General features: G+C 40.0%; 2 protein-coding genes across 2 annotated transcripts in view; both read left to right on the top strand.

Annotated features, from left to right (window-relative positions):
* LOC141912876 (thrombospondin type-1 domain-containing protein 7B-like) overlaps positions 1-16,630 on the top strand; it is a 75,635-nt gene extending 59,005 nt beyond the window's left edge. Inside the window, exons 12-27 of the mRNA XM_074804296.1 lie at positions 108-245; positions 846-1,046; positions 1,376-1,503; positions 1,990-2,224; positions 3,278-3,511; positions 3,745-4,001; positions 4,672-4,846; positions 5,343-5,434; positions 5,531-5,673; positions 5,765-5,862; positions 6,154-6,282; positions 6,701-6,826; positions 7,275-7,337; positions 7,424-7,502; positions 7,997-8,194; positions 10,605-16,630. Of these exons, the coding sequence (XP_074660397.1) occupies positions 108-245; positions 846-1,046; positions 1,376-1,503; positions 1,990-2,224; positions 3,278-3,511; positions 3,745-4,001; positions 4,672-4,846; positions 5,343-5,434; positions 5,531-5,673; positions 5,765-5,862; positions 6,154-6,282; positions 6,701-6,826; positions 7,275-7,337; positions 7,424-7,502; positions 7,997-8,194; positions 10,605-11,682 (3,374 nt within the window). The 3' untranslated portion in view covers positions 11,683-16,630. The remainder of the gene's footprint in view (positions 1-107; positions 246-845; positions 1,047-1,375; positions 1,504-1,989; positions 2,225-3,277; positions 3,512-3,744; positions 4,002-4,671; positions 4,847-5,342; positions 5,435-5,530; positions 5,674-5,764; positions 5,863-6,153; positions 6,283-6,700; positions 6,827-7,274; positions 7,338-7,423; positions 7,503-7,996; positions 8,195-10,604) is intronic.
* A 644-nt stretch (positions 16,631-17,274) lies between these two features.
* Positions 17,275-27,720, top strand: part of LOC141912436 (CD82 antigen-like) — a 28,021-nt gene continuing 17,575 nt past the window's right edge. Inside the window, exon 1 of the mRNA XM_074803637.1 lies at positions 17,275-17,360. The gene's annotated coding sequence lies outside the window, so the exon portion shown is untranslated. The remainder of the gene's footprint in view (positions 17,361-27,720) is intronic.

Below are 27,720 nucleotides of genomic sequence, written 5' to 3'. Positions count from 1 at the left end.
TGATGAGGTCAGAGAAAAAACAATGTGCATGTCTGGGAATCGTCAGTGATAAAGCAAGTCAAATAAAAGACGCCGCGCTGATATATATCTATCGTTCGGTTTTACAGATTCGAGAATCAACGCTACAGTACAATGTCCGCACATCAAACGAACGGACCTGACCGAGCGTTTAGAGTGCGGTGTTGAACCGTGTCCGGTGTATTCATGGCAGACAGGAACGTGGGGCAGCTGTATGCTTAACGACGGTAGGCGCTCACTCGTAATAGATCCAGCGTTAACATTCTTGTGGTTCGACGCTTCGTTGAGAATTAAGTCCAAAAATGGGTTTTTTTAAAGCCTATTATTTAGTTTTATCAAGATTTGTCACCATATCATTATAAGATTATCCAAAAGTCATGCAGTATCTGTAACCAGACCATGCCATAAACACATTCTCCCTGCGACCTACGAGATATCTTCCATACTTTCATATATTTTTCATACTGGTTCGGCCACCATTGCCTCTACGTGATATCTCATAGCTGATCCTTCTTTAATCACTGTTAGATGTTTGCAATCTGGCAGTTGGAATGAAACCGTTCCTGATTGGCTGGCGACGTGAACAAACTCTGATTCATTTTCAATGCGCATTGGTTAATATTTGAACACAATGGCTGACTATGTAATAATGTAATAGCTCTAGTGCCAACTATGAGACATCTTGTAGTTGTAACTGGGGGCAGCACCGCGTGAATCAAGGTGGCAGTGAACATTAACTACCATGTTTCTTTTCCCACATATGCTTCTACCAGTTTCTCGCATAATTTGCACGTAAAGATTGTACTGAATTATGAATTGTGTTTCAGGTCATTCTACGTGCGGTATGGGTGTTCAGGCACGACCCGTATCATGCGTTATAGATGGCGCCGAATACACTCAAAGTATCCACTGTCAGCAGACGTTACCGATGCCGATCAGACGACGTACTTGTCACGTACCGTGTCCCGGCGATTGTCAGCTATCGCCGTGGTCGCAATGGGAAAGTTGTTCAGCTAAATGTGGCCAAGGTAAATAGATATCTACCATTGCAGCAGCTATGAAGGAACAATGTTATATAGGCCCAATGTTTGATGGTCTTATAGTTGATAAGAATTTTTTCCAAACCCCTTGGCATAGTTTCATGAAACTTTTCAAAAACGTTTAAAACTCATTTTAGTTGTTTAGTTGTTTATCCTTAAACCTGATGGCATGGTGTGACTATGCCATAGTATGAAGCTCGTGCAATCTTTGTAACAAAAATTAGCTCTTTACCCATATTTCTGGCTGTTGGTCAGAGCTGCCCGACTTGTGTACAATGATCCAATTGAAAGTCTCGGTGTATTCTTCATTTTTCCAGGTCTACAAAAACGTACTCGTTTAGTGATAATACCAGTAGAGAACGGCGGTCGACCGTGTGGACCGATCGTTGATACGCGGCACTGCGAAGATATTCCGTGCGAGAATTTCCTGTGGAGAACCACGGATGTAAGTATCCACGCCGTCGTAAAAATTCGGTGCTATTTACTTATCGAATTTAAAAATAACATCAATGCTCAATGATATACTGAGTAACTGTTAGCCCTTTCATTGCTGACTAATTCATACCCTAAGATGCTGGCGGTAAATTGAAAATTTTCGAGAAAATATCATCCCTGAGTGTTTTATGATGGGAAAACCGCTACAGTTTATTGTCTGCACCACAATTTATCTTTAGCTACTTACATTTCACTATGTTTGACAGGTGCTGCCACATTTCAATAGAGATTATAACCAATTGATACTTAAATCGATGCGCCGTGGTGCTGAGTATTAGTAACTCACTGATTAATTAATACACTGCACTATGGTGTAGTTACAATGAAGAGACCTAGAGACCCGAATATTCTAAAATGTGTGGTTTTATACAAATTTACAGAATCTCTGTTTGTTATCCTCCGAATTAAATTTCTTTTCTCTGATGTTTCATTTCAGTGGGATATTTGTAAAGTGAAGTTCGGACTGACATGCGGCGACGGAGTTCAAAGACGTCGAGTGACGTGTCCGGCCGGCGACGAGTCGTTGTGCGAGCAGAGAATGCCGCGACTCGCGACCGAACGATCGTGTAATGTCGTCTGCAAAGGTAACAACAACAACAACGACAACAATCCTCCTCTCCCCGCCACAATCGAGGCATCGTTACCTAACGACAGAACTACGAACCATCGCGGTAAGCTGTGAAGTGTTGTTAGTGTAGTTTAACGTAGATGGCGCTTTATAACGTACATGTACTCGATAGTAGCTCGGTGAATGTGTGGTAGAAACACAAGAACTATCAAATCATTTTCGTTAGATTTTAGATTAGAAATCCATGGAATTAATGTAAATAGAATCTAAAATCTAATGAAAATAAAGATTTCTTTTACTATTTCTTTTTTTATGACTATGGCTTAAACTCAGGAAAAATCAGGACCTAGCGTTCTGTTTCTGTTTTAGACTCAGATCCGTGCCGAATGTATAATTTTATGAAATGTTTGTTGAGTTCTGCCACTATTCATCTATTCAGCTAATAACAGTCTCTACTATAAACTGATACTTCTAACTGTTTACTGTTCTTTGGTTTTGTTGTTCTGTCTAACGCACTTTGTTTGATCATTAAATAGTGATTTTTTTGCGCTTTATAATCCTAAAGCTTCACTGTTTCGCTATTTTGTATGCTTAATGATAATGCTTCTTCTCTGTTGGAAGGAAACTTTACCATCTATCGAGGGATGTGATTTCTATTTCGCTTTTATTTGTAATTATCCTTACAGACAAGTTTCGTCAATATGTAGTTATTGTTACGAATGATAATTGTAAGTTTTCAATTGCTCAACACTGTTAGAGTTTAGAGATAACTGGTAGGCCTAGTAAGCAAATATCTGTAGTCTGAAAGTATTTCTGAGATCGCTGCACGGCTTAGAAGATAGGTATGAGAAATCTTAGAGAATAGAATCCATGGAAGCATATTCCATACCATAATTCAGTGTTATATAGCTATGTTATACACTTTAACATAATATCACTTGATAGACAAAATGATAGAAAGTATACTCAGTAATTCAAGCTCCATAATGAAAACAATTTCTTGGCATCTTTTTGCTAGAGTTCTTTAACCCGTTCAGTGGGTCTACACCGCATGGTGATGTACAAATGGATGATAGACTTTAGCTTTGACTTGTCTTTAAAGATATTGAAATGGAATTATCCGTGTTGAAGAAAAACATATTAATTATATCTGTAGGTAATTGTATACAGTCACCGTGGTCCGAATTCGGACAATGCCAGTGCACAGAACGCGGCAACGACAAGATCGGTCGCCGCATGCGTACGAGAAAGACGATACGCGAGCCGATGCCCGGTGGTTACGCGTGCGGTCCGCTCGTCGAGTCCGAGGAATGTCCGTGTTATCGCTACAAGGTCGTCGTCGGTGATTGGAGCAGTTGTCAGTTTAATCGCAACAACGACTGCGGACGAGGTACGTGGCTCCTGAAGTTCATGGACAAGTTACTACGGAATCACAGGGGTTGCTATGAAAAATGTAAAAAATTGCAAAAATTGAATATGTCAAACTCAATTTTTTTCGTGTTTTCGTCGATGTCTACAATTCAAACCGTTTTAAGCTGAAATTTTTCACGAAACCAGACCCTGGAATCAGTTTCTGAAGGTTTCGAAGTTTTATTTTGATATTAATTTTTTTCTACTACGTAGGTCAGAGAATGCGCCCGGTACAGTGCGTACGCGAAGCCGGTATTTTCATGCCTCTATATTTTTGTAACACAAGCAGTATTACGGTGCGCGAGTCGTGCCACACGCCGTGTGCCGTCGATTGCCGCGTCGGACGGTACACGCGTTGGACGACGTGCTCGGGATGTGGACCGACGAAATTCAAAACGCGGCGTCGATCGATCACGCGCAATCCGAACAAACGCGGACGCGCGTGTCCCGGTTCGGAAATACTCGAACAGGTGAGTGTAAAACAGGCGCCACTTACCTAGGAATCAGGGAAAAGTCAGGGAAATTTGTTGAGATTACTAGATTGCACATATCATCAAACAGTTTCCATCTATGTCTTACGTATTTGACTGTGTTCATTGATTGGATTGTTAGCAGTTAGGGGAAAACAACGTGCATGTCAGGGAATAGTCAGAGAAATTGAGAATGTTGAGATCGCGTGTAAAATCAGTTTCCATCGAAGTCTTACGTATTTGACTGTGTTAATTGATCGGATACTTAGCAGATCAAGTCAGGGAAAACAACATGCATGTCAGGAAATAGCCGGAGGGAAAAGCAAGTCGAATAGAAGTGGCCATTGGAAATTGTATGACAATACACTGGAATTTCTAAATTTTCCAGACCCCTGTTACCGTTTTCATTTCTATGTGCTGCTGTCAAAGTCTGCCCCTGGATCAGCTCCTGGTTCCACTGTAGTACAGGGGCTGCAGTTGCTCAAAAGTTGGTTAAAGCTAACCAGTGGATAGTTGACATGGTGACAATTGAAAGTTCATAGTTGCTATGGTATTTATCCACTGGTTATCTTTAACAAACGTTTAAGCAACTGCAGCCCCTTGCTTGTATCCTGTGCTCTTTGACTTCTTCCATCGATATCTAATGCGTAATTCTTCTTTGTTTTTGCAGACAACGACGTGCGGTTTAGAGCCGTGTGTATTATATACGTACTCGTGGTATCGAGGTCCGTGGAGTTCGTGTAACGTCGAAGGAGACGGGTGCGGCTTCGGCGAGCGACATCGCGTCGTTCAGTGTCGTCGTAGCGACGGTGTAGCCGTACAAAACATTCATTGTTTAATTAAAGGTATGGAGATGATATAAGTTTACGTATTGAAATCATTCGCAGGATGATAACCACTGACCCGGAAAACTCAGGGAATCGGAAAAGTCTTGAAAGAATCGGGGAAAACTGCAGGGAATTTGATAATTTTGTAAAAAAAACCTGGAAAACTCTGACAATGCTTTTGGCCACACTTCTTTATCAGTACATGATTCATAGTAGAAAAATGAATGAATTGCTGGAAATTTCTCAGATTTATTCAGGGAATTTTATATTAAAACTCATGAGGGAATTTGTTAATGGGTGGAAAATGGCCATCCTGATGAAATCAAATCTAGTTCAAATTTCATAAAAAATAAATTCTCAATAAACTGATTTTCGCGACGCATAACTCATTTAACTGGAGCGCCATCTGGTGCGTGCTGTTAGAGGTAGCGGAGGTCGAGAGAGCTTCGGTTTTCCATATGTTCGGACTATCTGTATGTGACTGTCATTATAGGTGTTTATTCGATGTTTATAGGTAGCAAAGGCAATTTAGCATCAATAGATTTATCGAAATTAGACCTGAGAACGACTCAACCTTGCGGAAGTCCTTGTCCGCATGACTGCATGGTAAATACATATCTCGTCGACTAATAATCACTCGCGTTTCCAAACAAATCACTTCATTTCTTGTATAACGTGTATATTTTCGTATCGCGCGAACAGGTAACGGAATGGAGTCCGTTCGGACCGTGTTATCGTGACTGCTCCAACGCAGACGGCACCGGCATCAAAATCCGAACGAGGTCGATCATTAAACCTGCTGAACGCGGAGGACTCGCGTGTCCGAGTGCGTTAAAAGAATTCAAGTACGTATTGAATCATCGCTTACATTAGGAATCTGCGCTGATTTTTTGCTCAACATTTCGCGTGATTCGTTTATTATTATTCGATTTTCAGGAGTTGTCACGATGTGGATATGTTATGTCCATCATTCCAGTGGATTATTGACGGTTGGATCGTACCGGGAGAAAGAGAGATTTATTGCGTAACGCAAGGTATAACATAAAAATCATAAACCGCGTTGCTTTCATTTCTTGTGTGCAGCCAAGACTTAGATTTATGTCCAGTCTGAGCTCAACTTGGTCTCATAACTAATCTACCATCTTAGTTAATATCAGTCTTAGCTCATTTTGATTCTACAAGCCAATCTTAAAATCTTAAGACCCGTCTAAGCTCATCTAGATTCCATTACTTATTTACCAACTGTAAACCAGTCTAAGCTAATTTTGGTTCTATAGCCAATCTAACAACTTATGACAAGCCGAAATTTCTTCAATGAAATATAGGTGGCGCACGTGTAACGGGTGGTTGTAGCAGGAGCCGTCGTCCAGATGGAAACTGGAATTGTAACAATGAATGCTCCCGCGAGGCCGAGTGTCACTATGGTAAATGCCAGTGTAATCAAGGCTTTGAAGGTATGTACGCATTAAGGCAACATATCACTTCATGAATATGCCGGGAATAAAATGGAAAAAACTCGGGATTGCGATCAGTTGCCCAGATTGATGATACTGCATATAATGGCAGGGTGTCTACTTACTGGGAAAGTCAGGGAATTTTCTTTTCTTTCAAAAAGTCATGGAATAGTCAGGGAATTTTGTTAAAAAAAAAAAAACCTAAAAACCAGGGAATCAACTTCCATGTCAGGGAAAAGTTTGGGGGATAAGCAAGTCAACTAAAAGTAGAACTTCAGGGTAATCTTTTTGTTTTAACGTATAGTTTGTTGTATTCCATGTGAAATAATTTAATTTGTCTAACTGCTTGAGTGGGTATGGTGTTCCTGGACCCCTAGTTCACTGGTATATATATATATATATATATGAATGATTTCAGGTGATGGCCGTGTTTGTTACCCAAAGATGGGATGTTTATCAGATCAACATTGTCCGATCAATGAATCTTACTGTGATATACATAGATCAGTGTGTCAGTGTAAAGACGGATCGTTGCCATTAAACAGTACGTAGTAGTATAAACCATGGGGACATTCTAATACCAACTTAGTTCTATAGCCGATCTAACAACTTGAGAAATGTATAAAAACATTTAAAACATCTTTTGGAGTTAAGTCACAAAATGTGCAACTTGGCCCGAGAATCAGTTCAACAGTTTGACTCTAGTCTAAAGATTAGTTAATTTCTGATGTTTTAACCCTCTGGATCCGGTTCCAGTTTTTGAGTTCCGGTTTGAGTTGAGTTTACTCTTAAAATCAGATCGTTTTCAATGATGTAACTCTGAGTAAAATCTTGATTCACAACTGTGGAACTGGGTCCTGGAGTCATATCTTAACCGATAACTATAGAAATGGCTGTGTATAGTTCTGTAAATTTAGATTTGAAAATTTGGAAATTGTGGAAAGTTCTGAATGAATCTACGTATATCCAATGATTGGTTTTGTTTGTTGTAGATATTACCTGTAACTATAGACAAGCGTTGACCCGTGAAAATCAGGCATCGAAAGGTTTATCGAGTAAGTCGTGTTTATTGCAGCATGTTTTTCTGTCTGAATTACTGGAATATTTTACGTTTTGATTTGTGATTGATTTGATATTACAGATGCCATATGGATAGCTATCGCAGTCGGATCTATAGTAATTATCATGCTGATGGTGCTTTCCCTTATATTTATATGCAGGTCAGTGTAAATTACAAAAATACGGGGTGGCGCCGCTTATCTGAAAATCAGGACCCAGTTCCACAGTCTAGAGTTAATGTTAACTCTGAGTTGAAATAAGTTCATTTTCAAAGAGTTAACTCTGAGTCAAATCTTAACTCATAACTGTGGAACAGGGTCCAGGGAATTTTCTTTTTCTTTAAAAAGTCAGGGAATAGTCACGGTAAAAAAGCTAAAAGTCAAGAGAAATTTGTCGAGATTGCTAGATCGCGTGTGAAATCAAACAGTTTCCGTCTTATGTATTTGACTGTGTTAACTGTGTTAATTGATTGGATTCTTAGCAGATCGAGTCAGGGAAAACAATGTGCATCTCCGGGAATAGTCAGGGGGGAAGCAAAGCAAATAAAAGTGGCGTCCCCCTGATAAATGAGAAGGCCCGAACACCATTAGATTTTCTATTGTATAATTCTTGCCAGAAATGTAACTAACGGTAACAACGTGCGCTATTGTTTCAGCAGACGGCGATTCACCGGTCACTTGAGTTTAACGGCGACGCAGACGAGCAGAACGAACAACGTCAACAATCATAGTCCGTCGAAAATGAACAACGACCTTCATTGCTACACGACGACGGAGTATCGCGACCACGAAAAAAACAACAACGCGTGTCAAAACGGCAACGTACGCGTCGAAAACGGCGGCACGCGTCATAGGTGAGCAGACGCGAGTATTCGCTTTAACTCAGCGCGCACCGGTCTGAAACTAACAATGCTATTATATACTAACGGTTTCACAGAATATTGTATGAAATACCTATTATTGAGAATGAATTACTGGTATCCAAGTATCAATCCGCCGCCAAGAGTCTACATCCCTTCAGACATTTACGATTATTTGAAGTGTAGATTATCCATTTTCGAAAGTGTGCTGATGAAATATCTGATAGAAAATCCATAGAAGCGATAACAATATAAATCTCGTTTATGCTTCAGATCTAAACAGTTTCAAATGATATTGCTTGACCATAATACAGGGCTGGTGAACTTTGGTGTATTGTTTCTAATGAGTTAAGATAGTTTATTAAGACAAACGTTTTCGGGCTCATATGTCTTCATCAGGTGAAATATAGAGACTGCTGATGCTACATGTGTTGTCAAATTACACGTGCTAGATCCCAAGCTAGTGTTTCATTGTTAATTAACTAATAATTTGAATACAATTAAGAAAATCGTAGTACCTTTTCAATCGAAAATATCTCGGGTGAAGTGCCGAACACATGTGAAGCAGCAGACAACAACAAATTGGAAGAATTTGGTTTAGCGTTGAATGTCTGAGGGGATGAAGGGTCCGAGGCTTAAGGGTTCGAGGGCCTGCAATGCAATGAGAATATGATGAGAAAAATATTTGAGAATGTTATGTTTTGAATGTATACATTGTTTTACGTATAATTTGTAATTCAAAAGCTTCCTATGGAAGTTACGGTCTTCCCTGGTCGAAACTGACATTGTGTAACCACGGTTTCTGCTCCAATGTTTGGAGCAGCGCCACGTTTGCTACAGGTAAACAAATTTACTAAACGTTACTCGTGTCGGTCGCATGTCGATGTTTTTTTTATAAATATTTTTCCGACTTTAAGAAAGTTGAGACGTTTTTACTGACACATGAAAAACGTTGTTTTGTGTCGAATACCCTCGGTACTGTACTTCTATGAAAAAATCTAGAAATTTCCAGACTAATTCCAATCTTAGTTTCCAAAAGTTGCCAAATATTTTTTACGAATTTTTGAATTTTCGAATAATTTCTACGCTCAACTTTTTACAGTATAATCATTATCGAACGTCTCTTCTTGTTTAAAACTCCATTTTCTTGACCACTTAAGTTGCTAATTGCTTTGAAATGTCTTTTTCTTACTACTCACGCAGTCGTGCTTACAAACTGTTGAAAGTGCAGTGTTGCTTGAAGGTCGTGTGTGCATTTTCTATCTCATCAATAACATATTTAGTAAAACCTGCATAATCCGGATCAGAAAGTCATATTCAATTCGTTCTACTGCATACAGGGACCGTAAATGATGCATGAATTAGATAAACGTTTTGGTTTAAACTGATGCGGATTTAAGCAGGTTTCAATTGTATATCAGTCACTAGTTTCACTGAGTGCTAGATGCACTTGATATTGCATGAAGTAGAACTATCCACTGATTATGAATACCAGCGCTAGTTTGTTTCCGGCACATGTTTTGTTTTGCGATATGAAATGATACTTTGTTGTAGGCTTAGTTTAATTTTGGTTAACCTTTATTAAGGAAAGCTCTAGTCATCCTTCCTTGGCCAGCGTGATTAAAAACTGATCAAGTTACTGATCAAGTGATTAAAAACTGATCAAGTGACCAGAGTTTTAAAGCTTCGGTGATGGATTTCTTTGGCATGTTTTTCAAATCGTTCAATTTCTTGTGTATGTTAAACATGTACGGTATTATCGTCAAATATGTATCTATCATCGAAGTATTTCATTCACTGTTTTAGTGTTAGGCACAGTAATCAAAAGCCCAGGCATGATTTTGAAATATGAAGGCTTATAAAATAACCAAAGTTTTCGGATGAAATTCCACAATCACAGGGCAGCATTTTAAATCCTGTAGACAAAACTCTATGCCCTATAAAGTTTTCTTATGAAATTCCACATTCCCAGGGCAGGCTTCTGAACTGTGTCAATTTTCCTGATAGAATTCCACTCCAGGAAATAAGTTTGAATTGTCACACACTTTTGATAACCATAACTCTTTCAGTGCTGGCCATTTCTTGCCCTAAAATATTAGAGATAATTAAAAAAGTTCGGGAAATGCCACCCCAGTGTATTTGTAACAGGCATACAGCTATAGTGCGTCTACACCGCGGTGCGATGTATCATTAGTTAACTAATATATGACAAGTGCCCCCATCTTCCAATAGAGATAATAAAAAATTAGAATATTCAAATCGACACACAGAGCTGCAATGTATTAGTTTCGTGGATCACAGATTTATACATCGCACTGTGGTGTAGATGCGTTGAAACGACTCGTCATTATGTGTTCCTTTAGTTAAACTCGAATACAGGATTTTATTCTATTCATTATTTCAGTAGTTTGAATCTGCCTGATGAGTATAATCACTGCGGAGATTTGTATAAAGTTTACCCGCGTACCGGAGTCTGGTCTTCCAACTTCTATCTTCCGATAAACACCGACGACCTCGACGACGAGGTATTCACCGACGATACCGACGACGTATTCATGGATCCGCGTTTGGACCTCGAAGACGACGTCTTCGCCGCCGACAACAGCGAGGAACGCCTCGAGATCGGCTATTTGTTTCCGAAAGGCGGCGTTAAGCTTCATCCGACGCAGGCGCCGCCGGCGTATCGCAGGGGTCGGGTCGTCGTCGATCAGCCGGCGTTTTGTACGTTACCGCGTAAACCAGCGACGTCGCGTACGTCGTCATTCCGTAACGACGGCGACGAGCGTAAAATGCGCCACCACAGTCAAGACTCCGAATTCCGTAATTTGACGACATTCCCGAATAGTAAATGCATTACGCCGGTGAGAACACCGAGCGGCGCCGCCGATCAAAAAAAGCGTTTTTCATTCGAAGACTGCGGATTACCTCCGCCTCCTCCGACGCCCGATTCCGAACTGTTGGATAAATCGGCGACGGCTCCGCGTCCGCCGCGCAGACGGAGACACGCGTGTTGGGAATCGCCGGACGTACCGCGGCGCGAACTTCCTCTACCGCCGCGGAATTCCCCGACCGCCGTCGTCGAGTCGTCATCGGCGATACCGAAATTTACGAGTAGCGCCGAATTATTGGACGCTTTGCATAAAACGAAACGTGGCAGTAACGCGGCCATGGCAACAACGGACGCAGATTTCGGTTACCTCGAAGTAATTCCGAGTAGTTACGAAAAAAACTTGAATTTAAACGTTTCGTCGTCCGACGATGAATTCGTGTTTAACGACGATATCGCCGCGGCAATGAAGACTAGTAAATCGACGAACGGCTCGATTGTCGGTAATTACAAAGTGAAAACGCCGAATCCGTCGCCGACGACGACGACAACAATGAGCAGTAGCTGCACGGACCCGAGCACGCACGAGTACGAGGATTTAGACGGTTGCTACACGGACGTGTCTCGGTTCAGCGACACGACGACGGCGAACTGAGCAGACGGATCCATCTTGAAGAGCAATTCAATCAAATATGAATTGATCGCCATGTTTCACTCGCGCCACACGTATTTTTCGTCGATTCAATTTGAAACGAACGTGAAACCGCTTAATCCGGATGTAAACATCGTATTGTACATTAATGACAGTAAGTGATGTCCAGATTAGGCTAAGATCTGTTACACTTCCGGGTTAGATTTGGTTTTACCGTTGCTGGGGCCGGTTTTATGGTTGGAATTTGAATCCTGGATTCTTTTGACCTCTCGTAACCTTGAAATGCGATATCGGCAAGGCTACTGTGGGAAGCGAGGATTCGGCGATAATCCGCCAGGATCGCTAGTGGCACTGGGTTACCGCGCTTCAATTTCTTCTACATTTCAATTAAATTCGAGTCAACTTTTCTGGTTAGGGGTCATTCATTTATTACGTACGCATTAGGGGAGGGGGGGTCAGTGCAATTGCGTACTGTAATGCTTAATGTATACGAAAAAATGGCCGATTTTGCGTACAGAGGGGGAGGGGGGTCGAAAAATTCAAATTTTATGCGTACGTAATTAATGAGTGATCCCTTAGTAAATCAATTTTCAGTGAAATCAATACCATCCACTGAGTGAGAAAGGGAATCCTATATCTATCCGATGAGTCGTTTGATGATTTTCTCATTTGGAAGCCTAAAAGTAAAGTTCGAATTTCATTGAAAATGAACTGATTTTCAATACGAATAACCCAGTGTTTTGTCGCGCCATCTGGTGTTGCCGGTATCCCATTACCGACAGATTTTCAAACCACATTCCACTGGAGGCCATAAAACCGGCCCCTGATCGATGCTCTTCGGATCGATTTTTCCAAAGGTACGGTTCACGCATGCACCAGCAAACAATGACGAGATGTTGGCCACTAGGTGGCGCTGCTGTGGTCAACACTGATTTATCAGATGCACATTCCACTTTGATTCGTTTTTATGAAAATTAGTTGACGATTAATTAGCGGGTATTATTGTTGTTTTATTCGTTGCGGACGGTTTTTTAAACTCTGCTAGAATTTTATAAAAATGTCAATAATCGTGAAATGATCGATTTCTGACGAGATTTTTGCGACGTAGAAAAGAGTTAGATTAAAAGAAATATTTTCAATAGTGAAATTGTGAACGAATTATGGAAAAAAAAATTGAAGCGTGTGGACTAAAACACCGTGAACCGTTTCCGCAATTTTCAGTTATATTTGACTCTTTAAATGATTCTTGTAAATGCTTGTGTACCACCAGGTGGCATGACTATCAGTTGTGACATCTTCTATTTCTGCAGTAGTTGATGTTCTATTACACTCAAGTGCACCTATTTATCTAGAAGTGGAATACTTGATGCCCTACCGCACACTAGAGCACCTGGTGGATGCTCACTTGCCACAAGCGGAATCCTCTTGTCGCAATAGTTGATGTCCTACTGCACACTAGAGCACCTGGTGGATGCTCACTTGCCACAAGCGGAATCCTCTTGTCGCAATAGTTGATGCCCTACTGCACACTAGAGCACCTGGTGGATGCTCACTTGCCACAAGTGGAATCCTCTATTGTCGCAATAGTTGATGTCCTACTGGGCACTGCCGTATCTTGTGGATCCTCACTTGCCACAAGTGCTATTTTCACTGTAGCAACACCTACCCCATAGAAAATGAGCCAGTTTTGACTAGGGAGAGTATAATATAACTGGCAACTGTGGATCTGGAATCTGGTGATATGAATACCTTTTGTGTGGTCATCGTAAGCTCTCTGTTATCGCTGTATCAATGTTGAAGGCGCATGTTCAAACTATTCTACTCTAAACGCAACAATTCAAAAAATGACTGTATATTTTATTTTACCGCGAAATACGCTATTGTAACATAGATATTTTCCAAGTCTTTATAATCCTGGAAACAAACAACTATAAAGAGTAAGATATATTATAACGTTTGGAAAGATCATGTGTAATTTGTCATATATTTTCATCTTATATCCAGCTGCGTTTTTCAAATCAATCGTTTCTTTACCATTGATGCAGGTATCAAATCAATGCAGCCCAGAACCAACCCTTTAAACTACTACGAATGTAGTGTGATCGATGTCTGGGGTTTTCAATTAAAAGTTTCTCTGGGTGAAGTCTTCATAACTTGTTAGCTCTCAAGCTGCCCGCATCTGCCCTGTCTATTACTCCTCCAACCACGACTAGACACCCAAGAAGTCAAAATTCCCTATTTGAAATTCGCGGGTATTTTGAATATGAACATAAAACAGATTCGGGCGCTTACTTATATCCAAATAAGTCTGGATGAATTTCAGGGGGCGGGCAAAAGGACATGATTGTGGTGGCCCACGTCATAAAATCTTATGAAAGCCTTGGTGAAATTCCTGAGTGCTTATGGATTGGCATGTATGTAAGAAGAGCAATGATATATATATATATATATATATATAAGATAAGGTGTTGGAGGCTATGAGAGACTGGTTTTGGTGAGTTGAAATTTGACTCAGTGACTCTAGGCTAAAAAAAAGTTGATACCTTGTTTCTCCGCTCTGCTGAGCTTAAAAGTTGACCCGGCCTATTTACCCTAAACATTACTTTTTTTTTAAATCGTGATTTATTTTACCATAACAGACCCGGCCGCTATAGAAATGAACTGTTTACAAATTTTATCATATTTTACAAAAATGACTTGGCCGATTATACGAGCAACAAGGTATCATTTTTGTTCAGCCCTAAACGACGAACTATGGAACTAGCTCCAAATTTGATGGTACTTGCATCAATCAATCACTGCCCCTAAACTGCGACGAAGTAGACTATAATGTCTCCCCAGTTTAAGGCCAGGTTGGAAAACGCATCCTCCCTCGGCAGGGATTCGAACCTGATGGCATCGCTACACTCAGTCACGGCACGAACCCCTGCATCAGTAGACCGGGTGTGCAGCGTCATGCGCAGCTTTGCCGCACGAAAGCTTGCGGCACCAATCAGATTCCTCGTTGTAAAATCGCTGAGGTAAATTTCACGGAAGGACTTTAAATGGGAAAACCCGGGCTAAAATAAAACGGGATATCTGATTGGCTCATAATGACATCATCTAAGCTGCGCGTGTAGCTGCGCACTCGGTCTAGTGTGGCAGGGTTTCGTACCGTGGCCAGTCTCAATGCCATCAGGTTCGAATCCCTGCCGGAGGAGGATGGAAAAACGCTGCTCAGAATATGTTATGTTAACGTGTATTTATTGATAAGAAATCATATCTCAATTCACACGTATTCTAAAAACGTGCATTGTGTCTTATTTCGATATGAAAAAAATGCAACACGCAAAAATGCAATTTGATTTACTGAAAAATTCTTTAACATTCTGCGAGAGGTCGGTCGGTCAGTTATTTTGACCGAATTAATTTGCATCGAACGTTTTGAGTGCCCCAGCGTAGAAAATGTGCTTCAATTAATGATCAATTATTTGAAATCATACAAAAGTAGGACCTTACTTTAACAACATATCAACAATGATTTCCTGTTGTAATTAATAAGAGGCCAGTTTTGAAGAAGAGCAGGCTGTTTGTATGAAGCTCTTCTTCTTAAAAATCTATTAAACTGAAGACACCTATGTATAGAATAATGAAAATTAAACGGTTTTAACAGATGACGGACGGACACATATCCTTGTGAAACAAATCGCACACATATCTAATGTGTTAGAGGCTGTTACGAAATAGAGAGATAACTAAAAAACGAATACTAATACAATATAATTTTGTACATATCGAACAATACGTTGAGGGTACCTTCAGTTTCGAAATGCATATTTTTTTTTGAGGGAATTTAACACCAAAGCTTCCTATTTCCGATACAACGAAATAGGCCGAGCGTATTTTTGAAATGAAGTTGTAAGTTGTTAGATTGCGTAGTAGAACCGAAATGGGATTGGACTGCGCGGCCATAGATTTTTACGTAATCTTTTAACAACATAGGTTATGTATAATTTGTTTTACTCGATTGGTTATTCTTTTAAAACTGTGACCCGTGGTATTTATGTGATATTATTTCTTCGAACTTTTTCTTAAAGAACTTGCATTACGTGCAGGTAGCATATTTTCGACGATAAGTGGTCAATCTTTGATCTAAGATTAACAACGCTGTATCAGCTTAGCTATTATTTACGCAGAGAACTTCGCCGAGTCTTAACTCGGGATTTTTAACTGAGTAAACTGCCGGTAATTGAAAATGTTCATTGAACTCTAACTGAGCGACATCAAACGCCGGATTTATTTTCATAGTACTTAGGATTGATGCCTGGAAATATTCTAGAATTTTCTGTGGGACGAACCCCACATCCCCTTTAATTGGTCCTGCAATAATGTCTTACATATACGCAAGAGATTAGCCAGAAAAGAGAATTCTTGAATAGAAGAGTATTTGAGCGACGTTTTGGCTAAAGACTAAGTCTTGCGAGTGGATGTGAATGTTTTGTTAATGTCTAGTGGTATTCAGGATAAGAGGCTGGATCAGCCCTTTGGTCCTGGGCCCAGTTTTACGCAAAGTTCTTGGAAAATTAAGGCCAGTGTCATTAGCTATCACTAATCACAATAAGGTTTTGTTTTTGCGAAATTGGGCCCTGATGAAGAAGTTATATCTCCTTCAGAGCTGATTGCAGTCAGTGTTGGTTGTTATAGAGGTGTAGCCCACCGTGAGAGAGATATAGAGATTATTGGTGTTTTTCGTTGAAAGTATTTTTCATTTCGAGACAAAATGATAAGTTATTATTATGATAATGATAATTGTATCATAAACAATACATGTATTGATATTTTTGAATCCAACAATAGATTGGATTAATTCCCAATCGTTATAGTATTAGGGATGTACCCTAATATACTGTGTATTCCTAACTGGGTTACTTTGTTTAAAAGAAAACAGTACCTCAATCTGTTTATTGAAGATTATCATTATCATCATTATTATTATTATTATTATTATTATTATATTATTGATAATAAAATGGTTAATATATTGGAAAAATGCTGGGTTGGTTTTTTTGGTATATTTGTTTCATTGCAATTTCACGGTAGAACAAGGTTTTATTCTTTAGCCTGGAATGTGGAATTTAACAAAATAAGTAAATGTCTAATTAGTGGTAAGACAAACTACCCCCAGAGGGTGGTTGTGTACAAGGTAAACGGAACGCTCTCCCAATGAAAACTGCTGGTTCATCTAGTGAAGTGCGGGGACTACACGACGAACCACTGCTTCATCGGCTGCTCTTCGAATGATCATTTGGCATCAAAAAGTGCGAAAATCAGTGGATTTTGGTTATTATTCGTAGTTAGGAATCCGGTTTTATCGACCAGGATGACTACTGTCATCATTGTATCATCGATTCCGAATATGGACTGGTTGCCTGTCCATATTCGCGAGCTAACTGCGGTAAGTGAAAGAAGAAACCGGCAACCGGTCTAATGTCGAGTGATCACCAGGTGGTGGTTTTGTAGGAGATTGCGGGGCGCTCTCGCAATGAACAAAACGATTAAAATTTGTCAAGCAGGTGCTGCCACTTACGGCGCTGCGGTGAACTATTTGGGTGGGACTCAGTTGTTGTTGTTCGATAGTGCGAGTCACAGCGAGCTGCCGGATATCTGGATTATAACCGTCTTATACTGAGCTTATCACCGAGGTAAGGCCCAGATTTTTTATCTATGACGAAATGGTAGTTTGTGTATGTGTATTTTAGTGCGTTATTGAAGACGGACACAGTCGTTTGAACATCGAAATGTGACGATAGAAATAAAATCTCTGAAGTTCTACGAAACAGTGTAAACAATAACCTCTTCTCTGCATCTTCCGCTGAGAAATGCAATAATCTCAAATCTCATCGGAGGCAAATTGATAATCAGGTTGTTATTATTATTGCCCTAGGCCTATAAGTTAGAACCTGATAACAGACATGATAATTATACCCTTTTTATTTACAATAAATTAAATTTATTGTAAAAAGGGTAAGCTTATTTGTATCTCCCTAACCCTGTGAGGCCTCGGGTCAGAATCCATTCCTTCAATGATGATGATGGATCATGCAGGCCTGTTTCGTTGAATATTATCGGATTGAATTGTTGGTACAGTTCTGATATAGCTGGGTATTTTTGGAAGGGCACTTAGAAGATGTAGGCCTTTTGCGCCTTTTTAGCCTACCAATTTGCCTAGAAGACTACCATCAGCCTTTAGGCCTAACAGCCGTTCATATTAGCCTAGTTTAACGAATAGGCTAAGTTCTAACTTTATAGGCCTATCGATAAATGACTTTCTCGGTTTAAATCTTTTCTGCTGTCCATCTAGGCTAAATATTGTGCTCTGAATTGGTTTATTATGGGTAGGCCTACCTAATCGTCAAAATGTTGATTTCGCATTTTTTTTCTACCTATACTTGGCCTATACGCCTAGGCTTTTATTCATTAAACGGTGAATTACTTATTTTCATGTAGGCTATTATTATGTGTCGAGAGAGTGAGTGAGAGTGGGAAACCTCATAGCTCTTGACCAAGATATTGCGGTCGCGTGATTGTGCGTGTATGTAGTTATTAAGCTGATTTTCCTGGAAACGATTACTAACTAGAGACAGTTTTTTACTAGTCGGTACCTAAAAAATCTATTTCATCCGGCAATACAACTGTGGCTAGTGAGAATATAGCAGGTGCACAAACACGCAGTAGGACATCAACTACTGTGGCAGCTAGGCCTAAATAGCTGATTCCACTTAGTCCTATGGATTCCATTTGTGGCGAGTGAGGATTCGCTAGGCATCGCTAGTGGGTAGTAGGACCTCGATGCCAGGTTTCATAAATAGAATTGGATCCCTATGACTCCTTGATACTTTAAAAATTCATTCTAAACAGACAATGCTATCTAAAAAGTGCTTGAAACTCCTTTAATTTCGAGAAATAGGCAATTAGAAATGTTTGTAGTTGTACAGTAAACTACGACTAAATCTTGTTGGATAGACATGCGCAGGATGATTTTCTCATGCTGTATTTTTATTACGAGTATGTTTTTGACTCAGTTCGCGTAAATCTCTTTTAATATATAATCACCTGGATTCTGTTGTATCGCGTGCGCGTGTGTAGTCTGTATAGCAGCAGCAGACCCGGCTGCAGACTACCCTACTATCTATCCCAATATTGATTGATGGCATTTATCCCGGCATCGGCGCAAATGTTTTTTCTCCGCCGCCGCGTAAATCAAGACATACCTGTGTAAGCAGCGAGAATGTGAGAGACCTGGTATTTAGACTGCTCTATATTCTTGTACAGTGTAGTTATAATAGCACTACTGGAATGAGTGATCACTCCAGAACTACTGGAATGAGTGATCACTCCAGAACTACTGGAATGAGTGATCACTCCAGAACTACTGGAATGAGTGATCACTCCAGAACTACTGGAATGAGTGATCACTCCAGATGCGAGGAATTCTCTACTTTGCCTCGCAATATTTTATCCCTCTCTCTATCCAGGGTCAATGACTCTTCAGGTGACATGCAGATTTGTGTAGTCTGGAGCCACCCTCTTTCTAGTCATTGGCTAATCTATTGCAGTAAGTCCTGATCAGTTTTCAGAAGTGAGTTCATATAGCTGGGGTTTGTTATGAATATTTGATTAAGAATGTCCCAGGTGAAGTTCTGAGAACACATGTTTTTGAAAGTGTGCTGATAAAATGTCCAATGTCTGGAGTTTGTTATAAATATTTAATTAAAAATGTCTCAGGTGAAGTTCTGAACACCCGTGAAGTGTGTGAAGTGTAGACGATCAGTTTTTGAAACTGTGCTGATAAAATATCTAATATCTTGTGTTTGTAGTTCATTTTCGATTTAGCGTATCTCGAGCAGAGTTCTAAGCACGTGTGAAGTGTAGTTCATCACTTCACAGTCCTTCTCGACTGTGTTCTTCCGGAATCCATTCTTCTTAGAAGCTTTCACATACCGAAGATGACAATTGCTTGATAAAGCAAATTCGAATGGGCCCTAAAAAAAAATGTGCCCAATACTATATTTGTGCATGTGTTCTGAGTGGCTTACATCTACTAAAAACCTAATAATACCAGGGTAGAGATAGTTGGCGTATGAGGCGATAAAAACCAGTATAGTTGAGTTACGAAACTACCAAGCAATAAATCACAACTGTCTCTCGCGTGTCCCTGAGCGCTTGAGCTGACAGCATCAGGAGTTCTGGTGATGCAGGCTGTATAATAGTCAACTCGTCACTGTGAATCGTCCATGAATCCTCTCTCTCTCTCTCTCAGCAGCAGTATCGGTGGTTGTCTGTAGCAACTGAGATATACCAGAATCCGACTGCGTTAGGTCGGTACCACGACAACGACGCTGATCAAATCATCAATCTCCCCGCTGACAAATCAAGTATAGTTAACTAGATTAACTATTCATGTTTTAATTTTACAACCATTCTTTCTCATTCGATCTCAATTCTCTTATTCGGGATGAATATATTCTGCTTCGGAGGCGGCTTAACGTCATTCATTCACTGAGATGAGCAGAACAGGTTTGAATCGGTAGTCTGGACCCTGTACCCCTGATGTGCTGCCCACACCCGTACCCCTGATATGCTGCCCAAAACCCGTACCCCTGATATGCTGCCCATACCCGGTACCCCTGATGTGCTGCCCAAACCCTGTACCCCGATATGTCACTCGAGCCCGGCCCCTCTAGAAAAATAGACAATTTTATCTTGCGTTTTTTTGGCATTTTAAAAACCATTACAATGATCATACATTGATCACTACTTACTACTTCTGCTGTTATTTATTCAAGGGGTGCTATGTGAGTGTAACATTTCAAAATAAAAATTACAACCGTAAATTTTGGTGTTCATTTTGTAATTGAATGAGCTTCATTCTGAGAATTTTGAGCCGATGAGTTATTTTTGAAGGGCGTCAATAAACTTCCGAGTTAGTTTTTATTCCTGGTTAAAAATTCATCTAGCCGAATACACACGTCTGTTAGTTGTTATAGCTGTGTCTGTGATATTACTGACTCATCACGCGTAGCTTCGATGTTTTAAATGAAGTTTTCCATGTTGCGTTGTCGTCGTTGTCGATATTAAATTCTATTTTCCCCGGAGAATCTCGAGAGCGATTTCAACGTTCGTTCATATATGAGACATAGGAAATTAAAAACTGCCTCAACATTTCATTATACTCAATTCTCTGAGTATATAAATAATGGCGTGCGCGAGGGATTGTCTTCCCATTGAAAGAATTTATTTCATTCGTTTTAGGTCTGTGTTGAAGGTTTCACCGGAAGCAAATGATCTTTTTCTGACTGCAGGATATGATTTGACATCCTTATTTTCAAAAATGTCTGTTGACGCCCATATAGGTTATTTAGTTGCCCTGGAGCTCAAAAGTTGGTTAAGGTTAAATCATGGATCAGTTGACGTAGTGACAATTAAAAGTTTATTGTTACTACGGTGTTTACTTGCAGTCAACTAACTTTTTGTGGGTTCCAGTTCCACAAACTTGTGAGACTGTCATCAACAGGTCTCAATTGTTTACATCACCTGCATAATGTGGTTGAGCAGTCATTTAAAGAGATTTGGGCCAGGTTTCTGGAGAAAGAACCAAGCTTAAAACGGTTTAGTTCGAATTGTTATCCTCGTTGAGGAACCAATAGCAATTCAACTAAAGATGCAAGTTGAACGCTCTTTTGTGAAACCAGATCTTGGTAATAAGCTCTTCAGAATAAGACAATGTTTTGCGTTGATCCTGTGAGGAGGGTTCATTTACAGTTTCAGTAACTGTAGATGATGGGTTCGAATTGTGGTTATCCTCATCTTGAATTACACGTAAGATGTGACATATAAGGAAACCTTACTGCATTGTGGACGAATGATGAAACACCACACCCTTGCGTTGCAGTGACAGTTCATAGAATTCTTATTCATGATGAGACTTTTATTCTCCTGGCCAGTTGTGGCCAGTTAATTTTAAACCGATCTGTTTTCGTTTGTCTGCATCACGTTCGGTTCTATGTGGGATCACCAGAACATCAGAAACTTGCAAATTACTCCCCGACCACAAACAAGAAAATTTACACATAGTCATCAGTTCAATCGTCGTCAAAATGAACCATAACTTATTAAACCATAGCTACAATCACACGAGTGTATTGGTCGGTACAACCACACATACCGGTGCCTGTGCCTGTTAGGTCCGGCCAAAAAATCTGAAGGCCGGAGTCAAATGATTGCGTTCGAATTGTTATACTGGTTCAGGAAGTGACTCCACTTCACTTTGTTTTTGTTCGGGCCAAATATGAGTCGGGCGTGACCCGTGTCAATTTGGCTCCGTGTAATCGCGACTATCAGGTTTTAGATGAAATTTATCACTCAGTCACAGTTTGTACCGAATATCCATCAAGAAAGTTGCTATCATCGGTTTAAGTATCGAGGAGTTTTTAACGTGTGGCACAAGCCAAATTTGAGTCGGGCGTGACCCGTGTCAATTTGGCTCTGTGTGATCGCGACTCTCATATCACTCGGTCACAGTTTGAATCAATGTAAATATTCTTCAAGAAAGTCCTCAAGTTTATCATTCTATTAACGATATTTTCCACGGAATAATTCTGATTACATTCATTAAACCGCGCGCGTTCATTAGAGACAGTTATCAAGTGCGTACTTTTACTTGCCCTGCGATTTTCGGAAACACCCATCATCATCGGCGAAATTAATCTAGCTCGTGGCACAGGTGGTTCCCGAATAAATTGGCATATGCGGTTTTTTCCACTTAGAAGAGTAAAAATGTTAACTTGTTGTGTAATTGTTGCATCCAATCAGTTCGTGCCATCGCGCGCGAGCTCAACCGATCAGAAACTCCTCGGGGTCCACGCGTCGATGTCACATTCAGCTTTATAATCTGATATCATTGTTTCTCGGTATTTTGTTGATATTTTTATGATTTCCGATTATTTCGATCAGTTTCTAGCTGAAAAACATTCAACGACGTTTACCATCCCAAACCCCTGTGGTTTGTAGCCAGTCTAATCTACTAAGTGCTGCTTTATGGTAAAATTTGTTAAGGTCCTGATTTGTGCTTTTTTTCGCAAATTATGTCAATAAAGGGCTGAAAAGTGCTACTTTTTATTTTATAAGTCATGTGAAAAACTTTTGTCACCTAATCAGTAATTGTGATACTAAATGTTGATTAGATATCAAACACACGCATCACTTCTGGACAATTAACATGTCCTAATGCATGAATGACATAGAGATTTGTCCATATGAATCAATCATGATGAGTAATGACAATGTCTATGAAGTACTTAACTTTTTGCTAAAGCCTTACTGCTATACCCCAGCCTCGACTAGCCCTTAGCAATGGCTTAACCCCCTGCTTTATCTGACCCTTCCAAAAACTGTAAGTGCAAAATGAAGTTTTTCAACAAGTAATTGTTATTCCACAGTGATCATGGAATTATTTTTGACTGGTTGGCCTCGCTCAGTACCTCGCTCAGTACCTCACTCAGTACCTCGCCCAGTGCCTCACTCAGTGCCTCACTCAGTACCTCGCTCAGTGCCTCACTCAGTACCTTGCTCAGTGCCTCACTCAGTACCTCACTCTGTGCCTCACTCAGTGTGGTATAAATCATTTAGGCCTACCTGTGTTTGTTACGAACATTTTTTATATTCAAATGCCATGCGATGTTACTGGATGTCTTCTATTGTAACCATGGTGATTGTGACATCTTCTATGGTTGAGAACGATTCGTCGGTTTTGTTTTTATTTTCTCTTCTAGCAGTCGGTATTCGATTCAAATTCCGATAGAAGAATCCAAAGGAGGTCAGTAGTCTCTGCTCCGGTGTCTCAGTTCAGTAACACATCTCACTCTGTTCAGTAATCTCTGGTTGGAAGACCTCTGTTCAGTAACCTCTGGTTGGAAGACTCCTCAGCCGCTGCTCAGTGCGTCCCAACACTTGCCTCCATTCCAGTCCGATCAGTTTTGACCGTAGAAATTATTCATTTCAACAAGTAAAGATTCTGGCCTAATAATCCTAAACCGATACTTCATCATACCTTTACCCTAAACATATACCACATCTTCCCGAACCCTGATCCTTACCGTAAGCCATACCTAACTCGGCTAAAACTATGTACGCCTATTTCATGTGCTGCGAAACAACTAAATCTGAAATTTGACCCTGAGATACTTGAATGATGACTCAAACGGAATTTATTAAAAATCATTTAAGGTGTAGAATATTTCACATAACTGAACAGTAGGTGACTAATAATATTATCTTTAGAAATATGGTATTTTTTATTTGGGCGTGGGGTGTAATGTGTAGGGCTTGTTAAACTTTATGAAAGCGAAGAAGAACTGTTGATATAGAATATGATTTTGTTTGAATAATTGACCCTTTTCCGAGCAATGATAAACCGGTTTTTGCTGCGGATGAATTTGTTCTTTGTTCTTTTGAAGAGAATATAGGGCTAATTGTGGAGAAAGTCTTACAATGAGAACTACCCAGACTATCCGAACTAGTTGTCGTCGTCTATAATGTCATAGAATTATTATGTCTGGGTCATTACTGCCTCAATACTAGTTTGTCTGTTCCCGATATAGGACTTCACATTACAGGACCATTCTTTATTCGGAAACAAGCATCATTTATTACGAAGTATACTAGTAACGATAATAGTGGCATGTTTAACGTCCCTTGTGAAACGTCCCTTGGTATAATGGTCACTTTCTCATTATTCACAGTTTTTCAAAAACCCTGGGTCCAGTTCCACAGTTCTAAGTTAAGATTTGACTCTGGGTTAAAACATCGAAAATGAACTAACTTTAACTTGGAGTTAACTCTAACTTGCAACTGTAGAACTGGATCCTGTAGATCATTTTTCGCTGTTCCAGTCGTCAGTAACACAGTCGAGGCTTTGCTCTTAGACCAGTCTTACGGCGATTAAACATTAAATTTTGTGGCCTACAATGTTCGACAATGGATCAGTATTGTACTTCAATGTTCAATTGTAGATAAGTGATGTACTTCAGTGTTTTACAGTAGATCAGTACTTCAGTGTTTTATGGTAGATCAGTACTTCAGTGTTTTACGGATCAGTACCACTACATCACTGCTCTATACAGTAGATCTGTAAAACTAGCTTACATCCCGTACCAGCTCAGTTTTAATATCCCCATAACGTCGTGCGGCAATAACGAATTTTATGATACATCTTCTGTCGTGTTGGGCAGTAATTGGTGACAATAAAATGAGTCGTTATCAGCTGATGGTATGTTTGCTGGACTTATAGCTAAATTGCTTACGGCGAAACTGATGGCATGTTTGCTGGATTTGCTTGTTGTTACATTTTGCAGAGTGAAGGGTTTTAGCTCATTTTTACCAGGATACTCATCTCCTATACAGCAGGTTTAAATGTGTCGATGCTATGGAAACATTTAAAGAGATCGGTGTCATATTTGAGACGGCTTATTAAACAGAATTTCTCGCTTGTTCCGAATAGAACGTATTAATCGCCGGATTAATCTGAATTATTGATTTATACGGCCTCGCGTTTGATAGGACGACTCTGAATACAGCGGGACTGTCTCGGGAGTATACTGACTGTGATCGAATCATCATCGACTTGTGAAATTCTGCTTATCTCTGTGTGTTATAATCTCTATCCGCGGCGAGCGAGTGCTGCTGCTGCTGCTGCGGTCTCGAATAGCATCAAACCTCGGTCAATATTCACGGCTAATATCGCGTTCAACGTCGAATTAGCGTCGTTTCTAGCGGTTTCTAGAGAATCGGCAGATTATCAATTTCATTATGGTCGCAATTGACTACGCCGAGCCTGAGCGCATGGAAATAGTGCAATAGACCTCTAATCTTACTGCAAACTGTTCTTGATTTTCAGAATGTTTACGGTTTTGTGCCAAGACATTCGTTCGACATATACAGAAATTGATGAAAGATGTTACTGAGTGTTTTTCCATTGATCACTGATTAATTCGCATATATTTTCTTTCACATTTCGACGCTACTAACAAAAACATTTCGACTTGTAACCGATAGCACCAATCAGAGGTTGGCAGCCCTGCTCGGCGAGCTTTCATCATCGGAGGACCTATACAAGACCGTAACAACTGGCATGAAACCGGGTTGGTGACGATAATTGACCTAGAACCTAGAACTGGTTATTTCTATGACAGGCTATGCTAATATCACTCATGCTTTCATCAATGTTCTCTATAAAACTGTATGATTGATATGTATTTAGAGTGTTTGTTAATGAATCTATATATGCATACTCTACACCAGGGTATATATAGACTTCTATAAAGAAGAACTCTATTAGCAATGAGGATTAATTCATCTTGTCATCGATGTAGTAATTTGATCAATGAATTCATTGCCTGATGAGTTCATTCGTGAGGCCAGTGAGTTACTGATATGACCCTCTACACCGTGGGGTCGATACAACGAACTTCAGAACACCAGAAAATCTGTTCGTTATTTCCAGCATGAAATTATTCGCAATCATCTTATTTGGGATGAAATTCTTCATTTGTAACCAGGCTGCACTGAACATGTCGAACGCGCATGGCAAACTGCAGTTTTCATAGTTAGTTTCGACTAGTCGCCGGAACTAATAAATGAACACAATATAGTTCGGTCGTAACGTGTTTTAAAGTGTCGGCCATCTTGGAAGTAGATCCGAACTACGTCGACCGAGCTCAATCCCGTGGTCAACCATTTCCGGACTATAGTTCTGCTGACCCTGACAGTAATCATCCTAAACGGTAGACTGTTGTGCTGCTCGCCACGCGAACCTGATTTCCGTGTTTAGTGTTTGAAATCCATTCTACCGTTCAAACGTATTCGGTTAAATCTCGTTCCCTGCTGGTTGTATTTTACTGACGATTCATCCGTATCATCGACCTACAGAGCCACGTTCATCCGTATGATAGCTCAGCGCTCTGTGGTATAATCCTCTCTGTATATATACAACCCGCAGAGCCACGCTGTTTATTGTTGTATTAACGATTCCTTTGAGATGTAATTCAACCTTGAATCCGGAATCGATACATGAATTTATCAATCTCTTCCTCGTCCAATGAGAGAATGTGGATATTTAATGAGTGATATGAGGTTGAGGAGGAACTTCAAGGACGAGTCGAATGTGTCAATATTAATATAGATTTCTGTGGAGAACCGATTAAAAGTTTAGGAAATTTTAAGAGGTCACTGTATACAGGAGATATAGTTATTAGGACCCGCTGATGCAAGTAGTGTTTTAGATTTTCATCCGTGCATGGTTTGTTTGTAGCTAGTCTTACTTTCCACAGATACATGTCAATAAGTGCTGAAAAGTACTTCTTTTTCACTTAATAGCCACCTGAAACATTTTTGTCGCATGCCTAATTCTGATACTAAGTGTTGATCAAATAATCAAAAGCAAGAGCCAACTACAAATCACTTCTGGGCAATTTACATGTCTTAGTACATGATGTAGAAGTGATTCGTCAGAGCAGTAACGCAGTAATGATTGAGCAGTAACAATGTCTGTTACATAGGTTTAATTCACAAAAAAAGTGCTTTTTTCCTGCACCAAAATTATTGCTGAAAAGTGCTTACTGCTACAAACCATGTCATATATCCCCGATAGAAGTTGTTAGAATATCATCCGAAATATACCATTAGGAGTCATCCTTTCTCTAACGGGTGGCTCCGGATGGAAATGGTTTTGGCATGATCCGATGTCGATCATGGATGCTGAACTTCCTGTGATATGTATCTATATATGGTACATGTTGCTGCTAATAATGCGGATGGAGAGTAATTTTTCACGTTGCTCTGCGCCCGTGCGCAGGTAATTCTGACTCGCAGTTATATCCCAGTTGAGCAGAGCTGACGCATTTACAGTGTAATTAACCTCGAGCCGCGCCGGCGAAAAATACACTGGATAAATAATGAATCATCTCTTACTTACAGATATGTTTGGTGGTATCTTGTCAGGATATC

This window comes from Tubulanus polymorphus, chromosome 11 (genome assembly GCF_964204645.1).
Source record: "Tubulanus polymorphus chromosome 11, tnTubPoly1.2, whole genome shotgun sequence".
NCBI lineage: Eukaryota > Metazoa > Nemertea > Palaeonemertea > Tubulaniformes > Tubulanidae > Tubulanus > Tubulanus polymorphus.
This window is presented reverse-complemented; position numbering and strand designations above follow the sequence as displayed.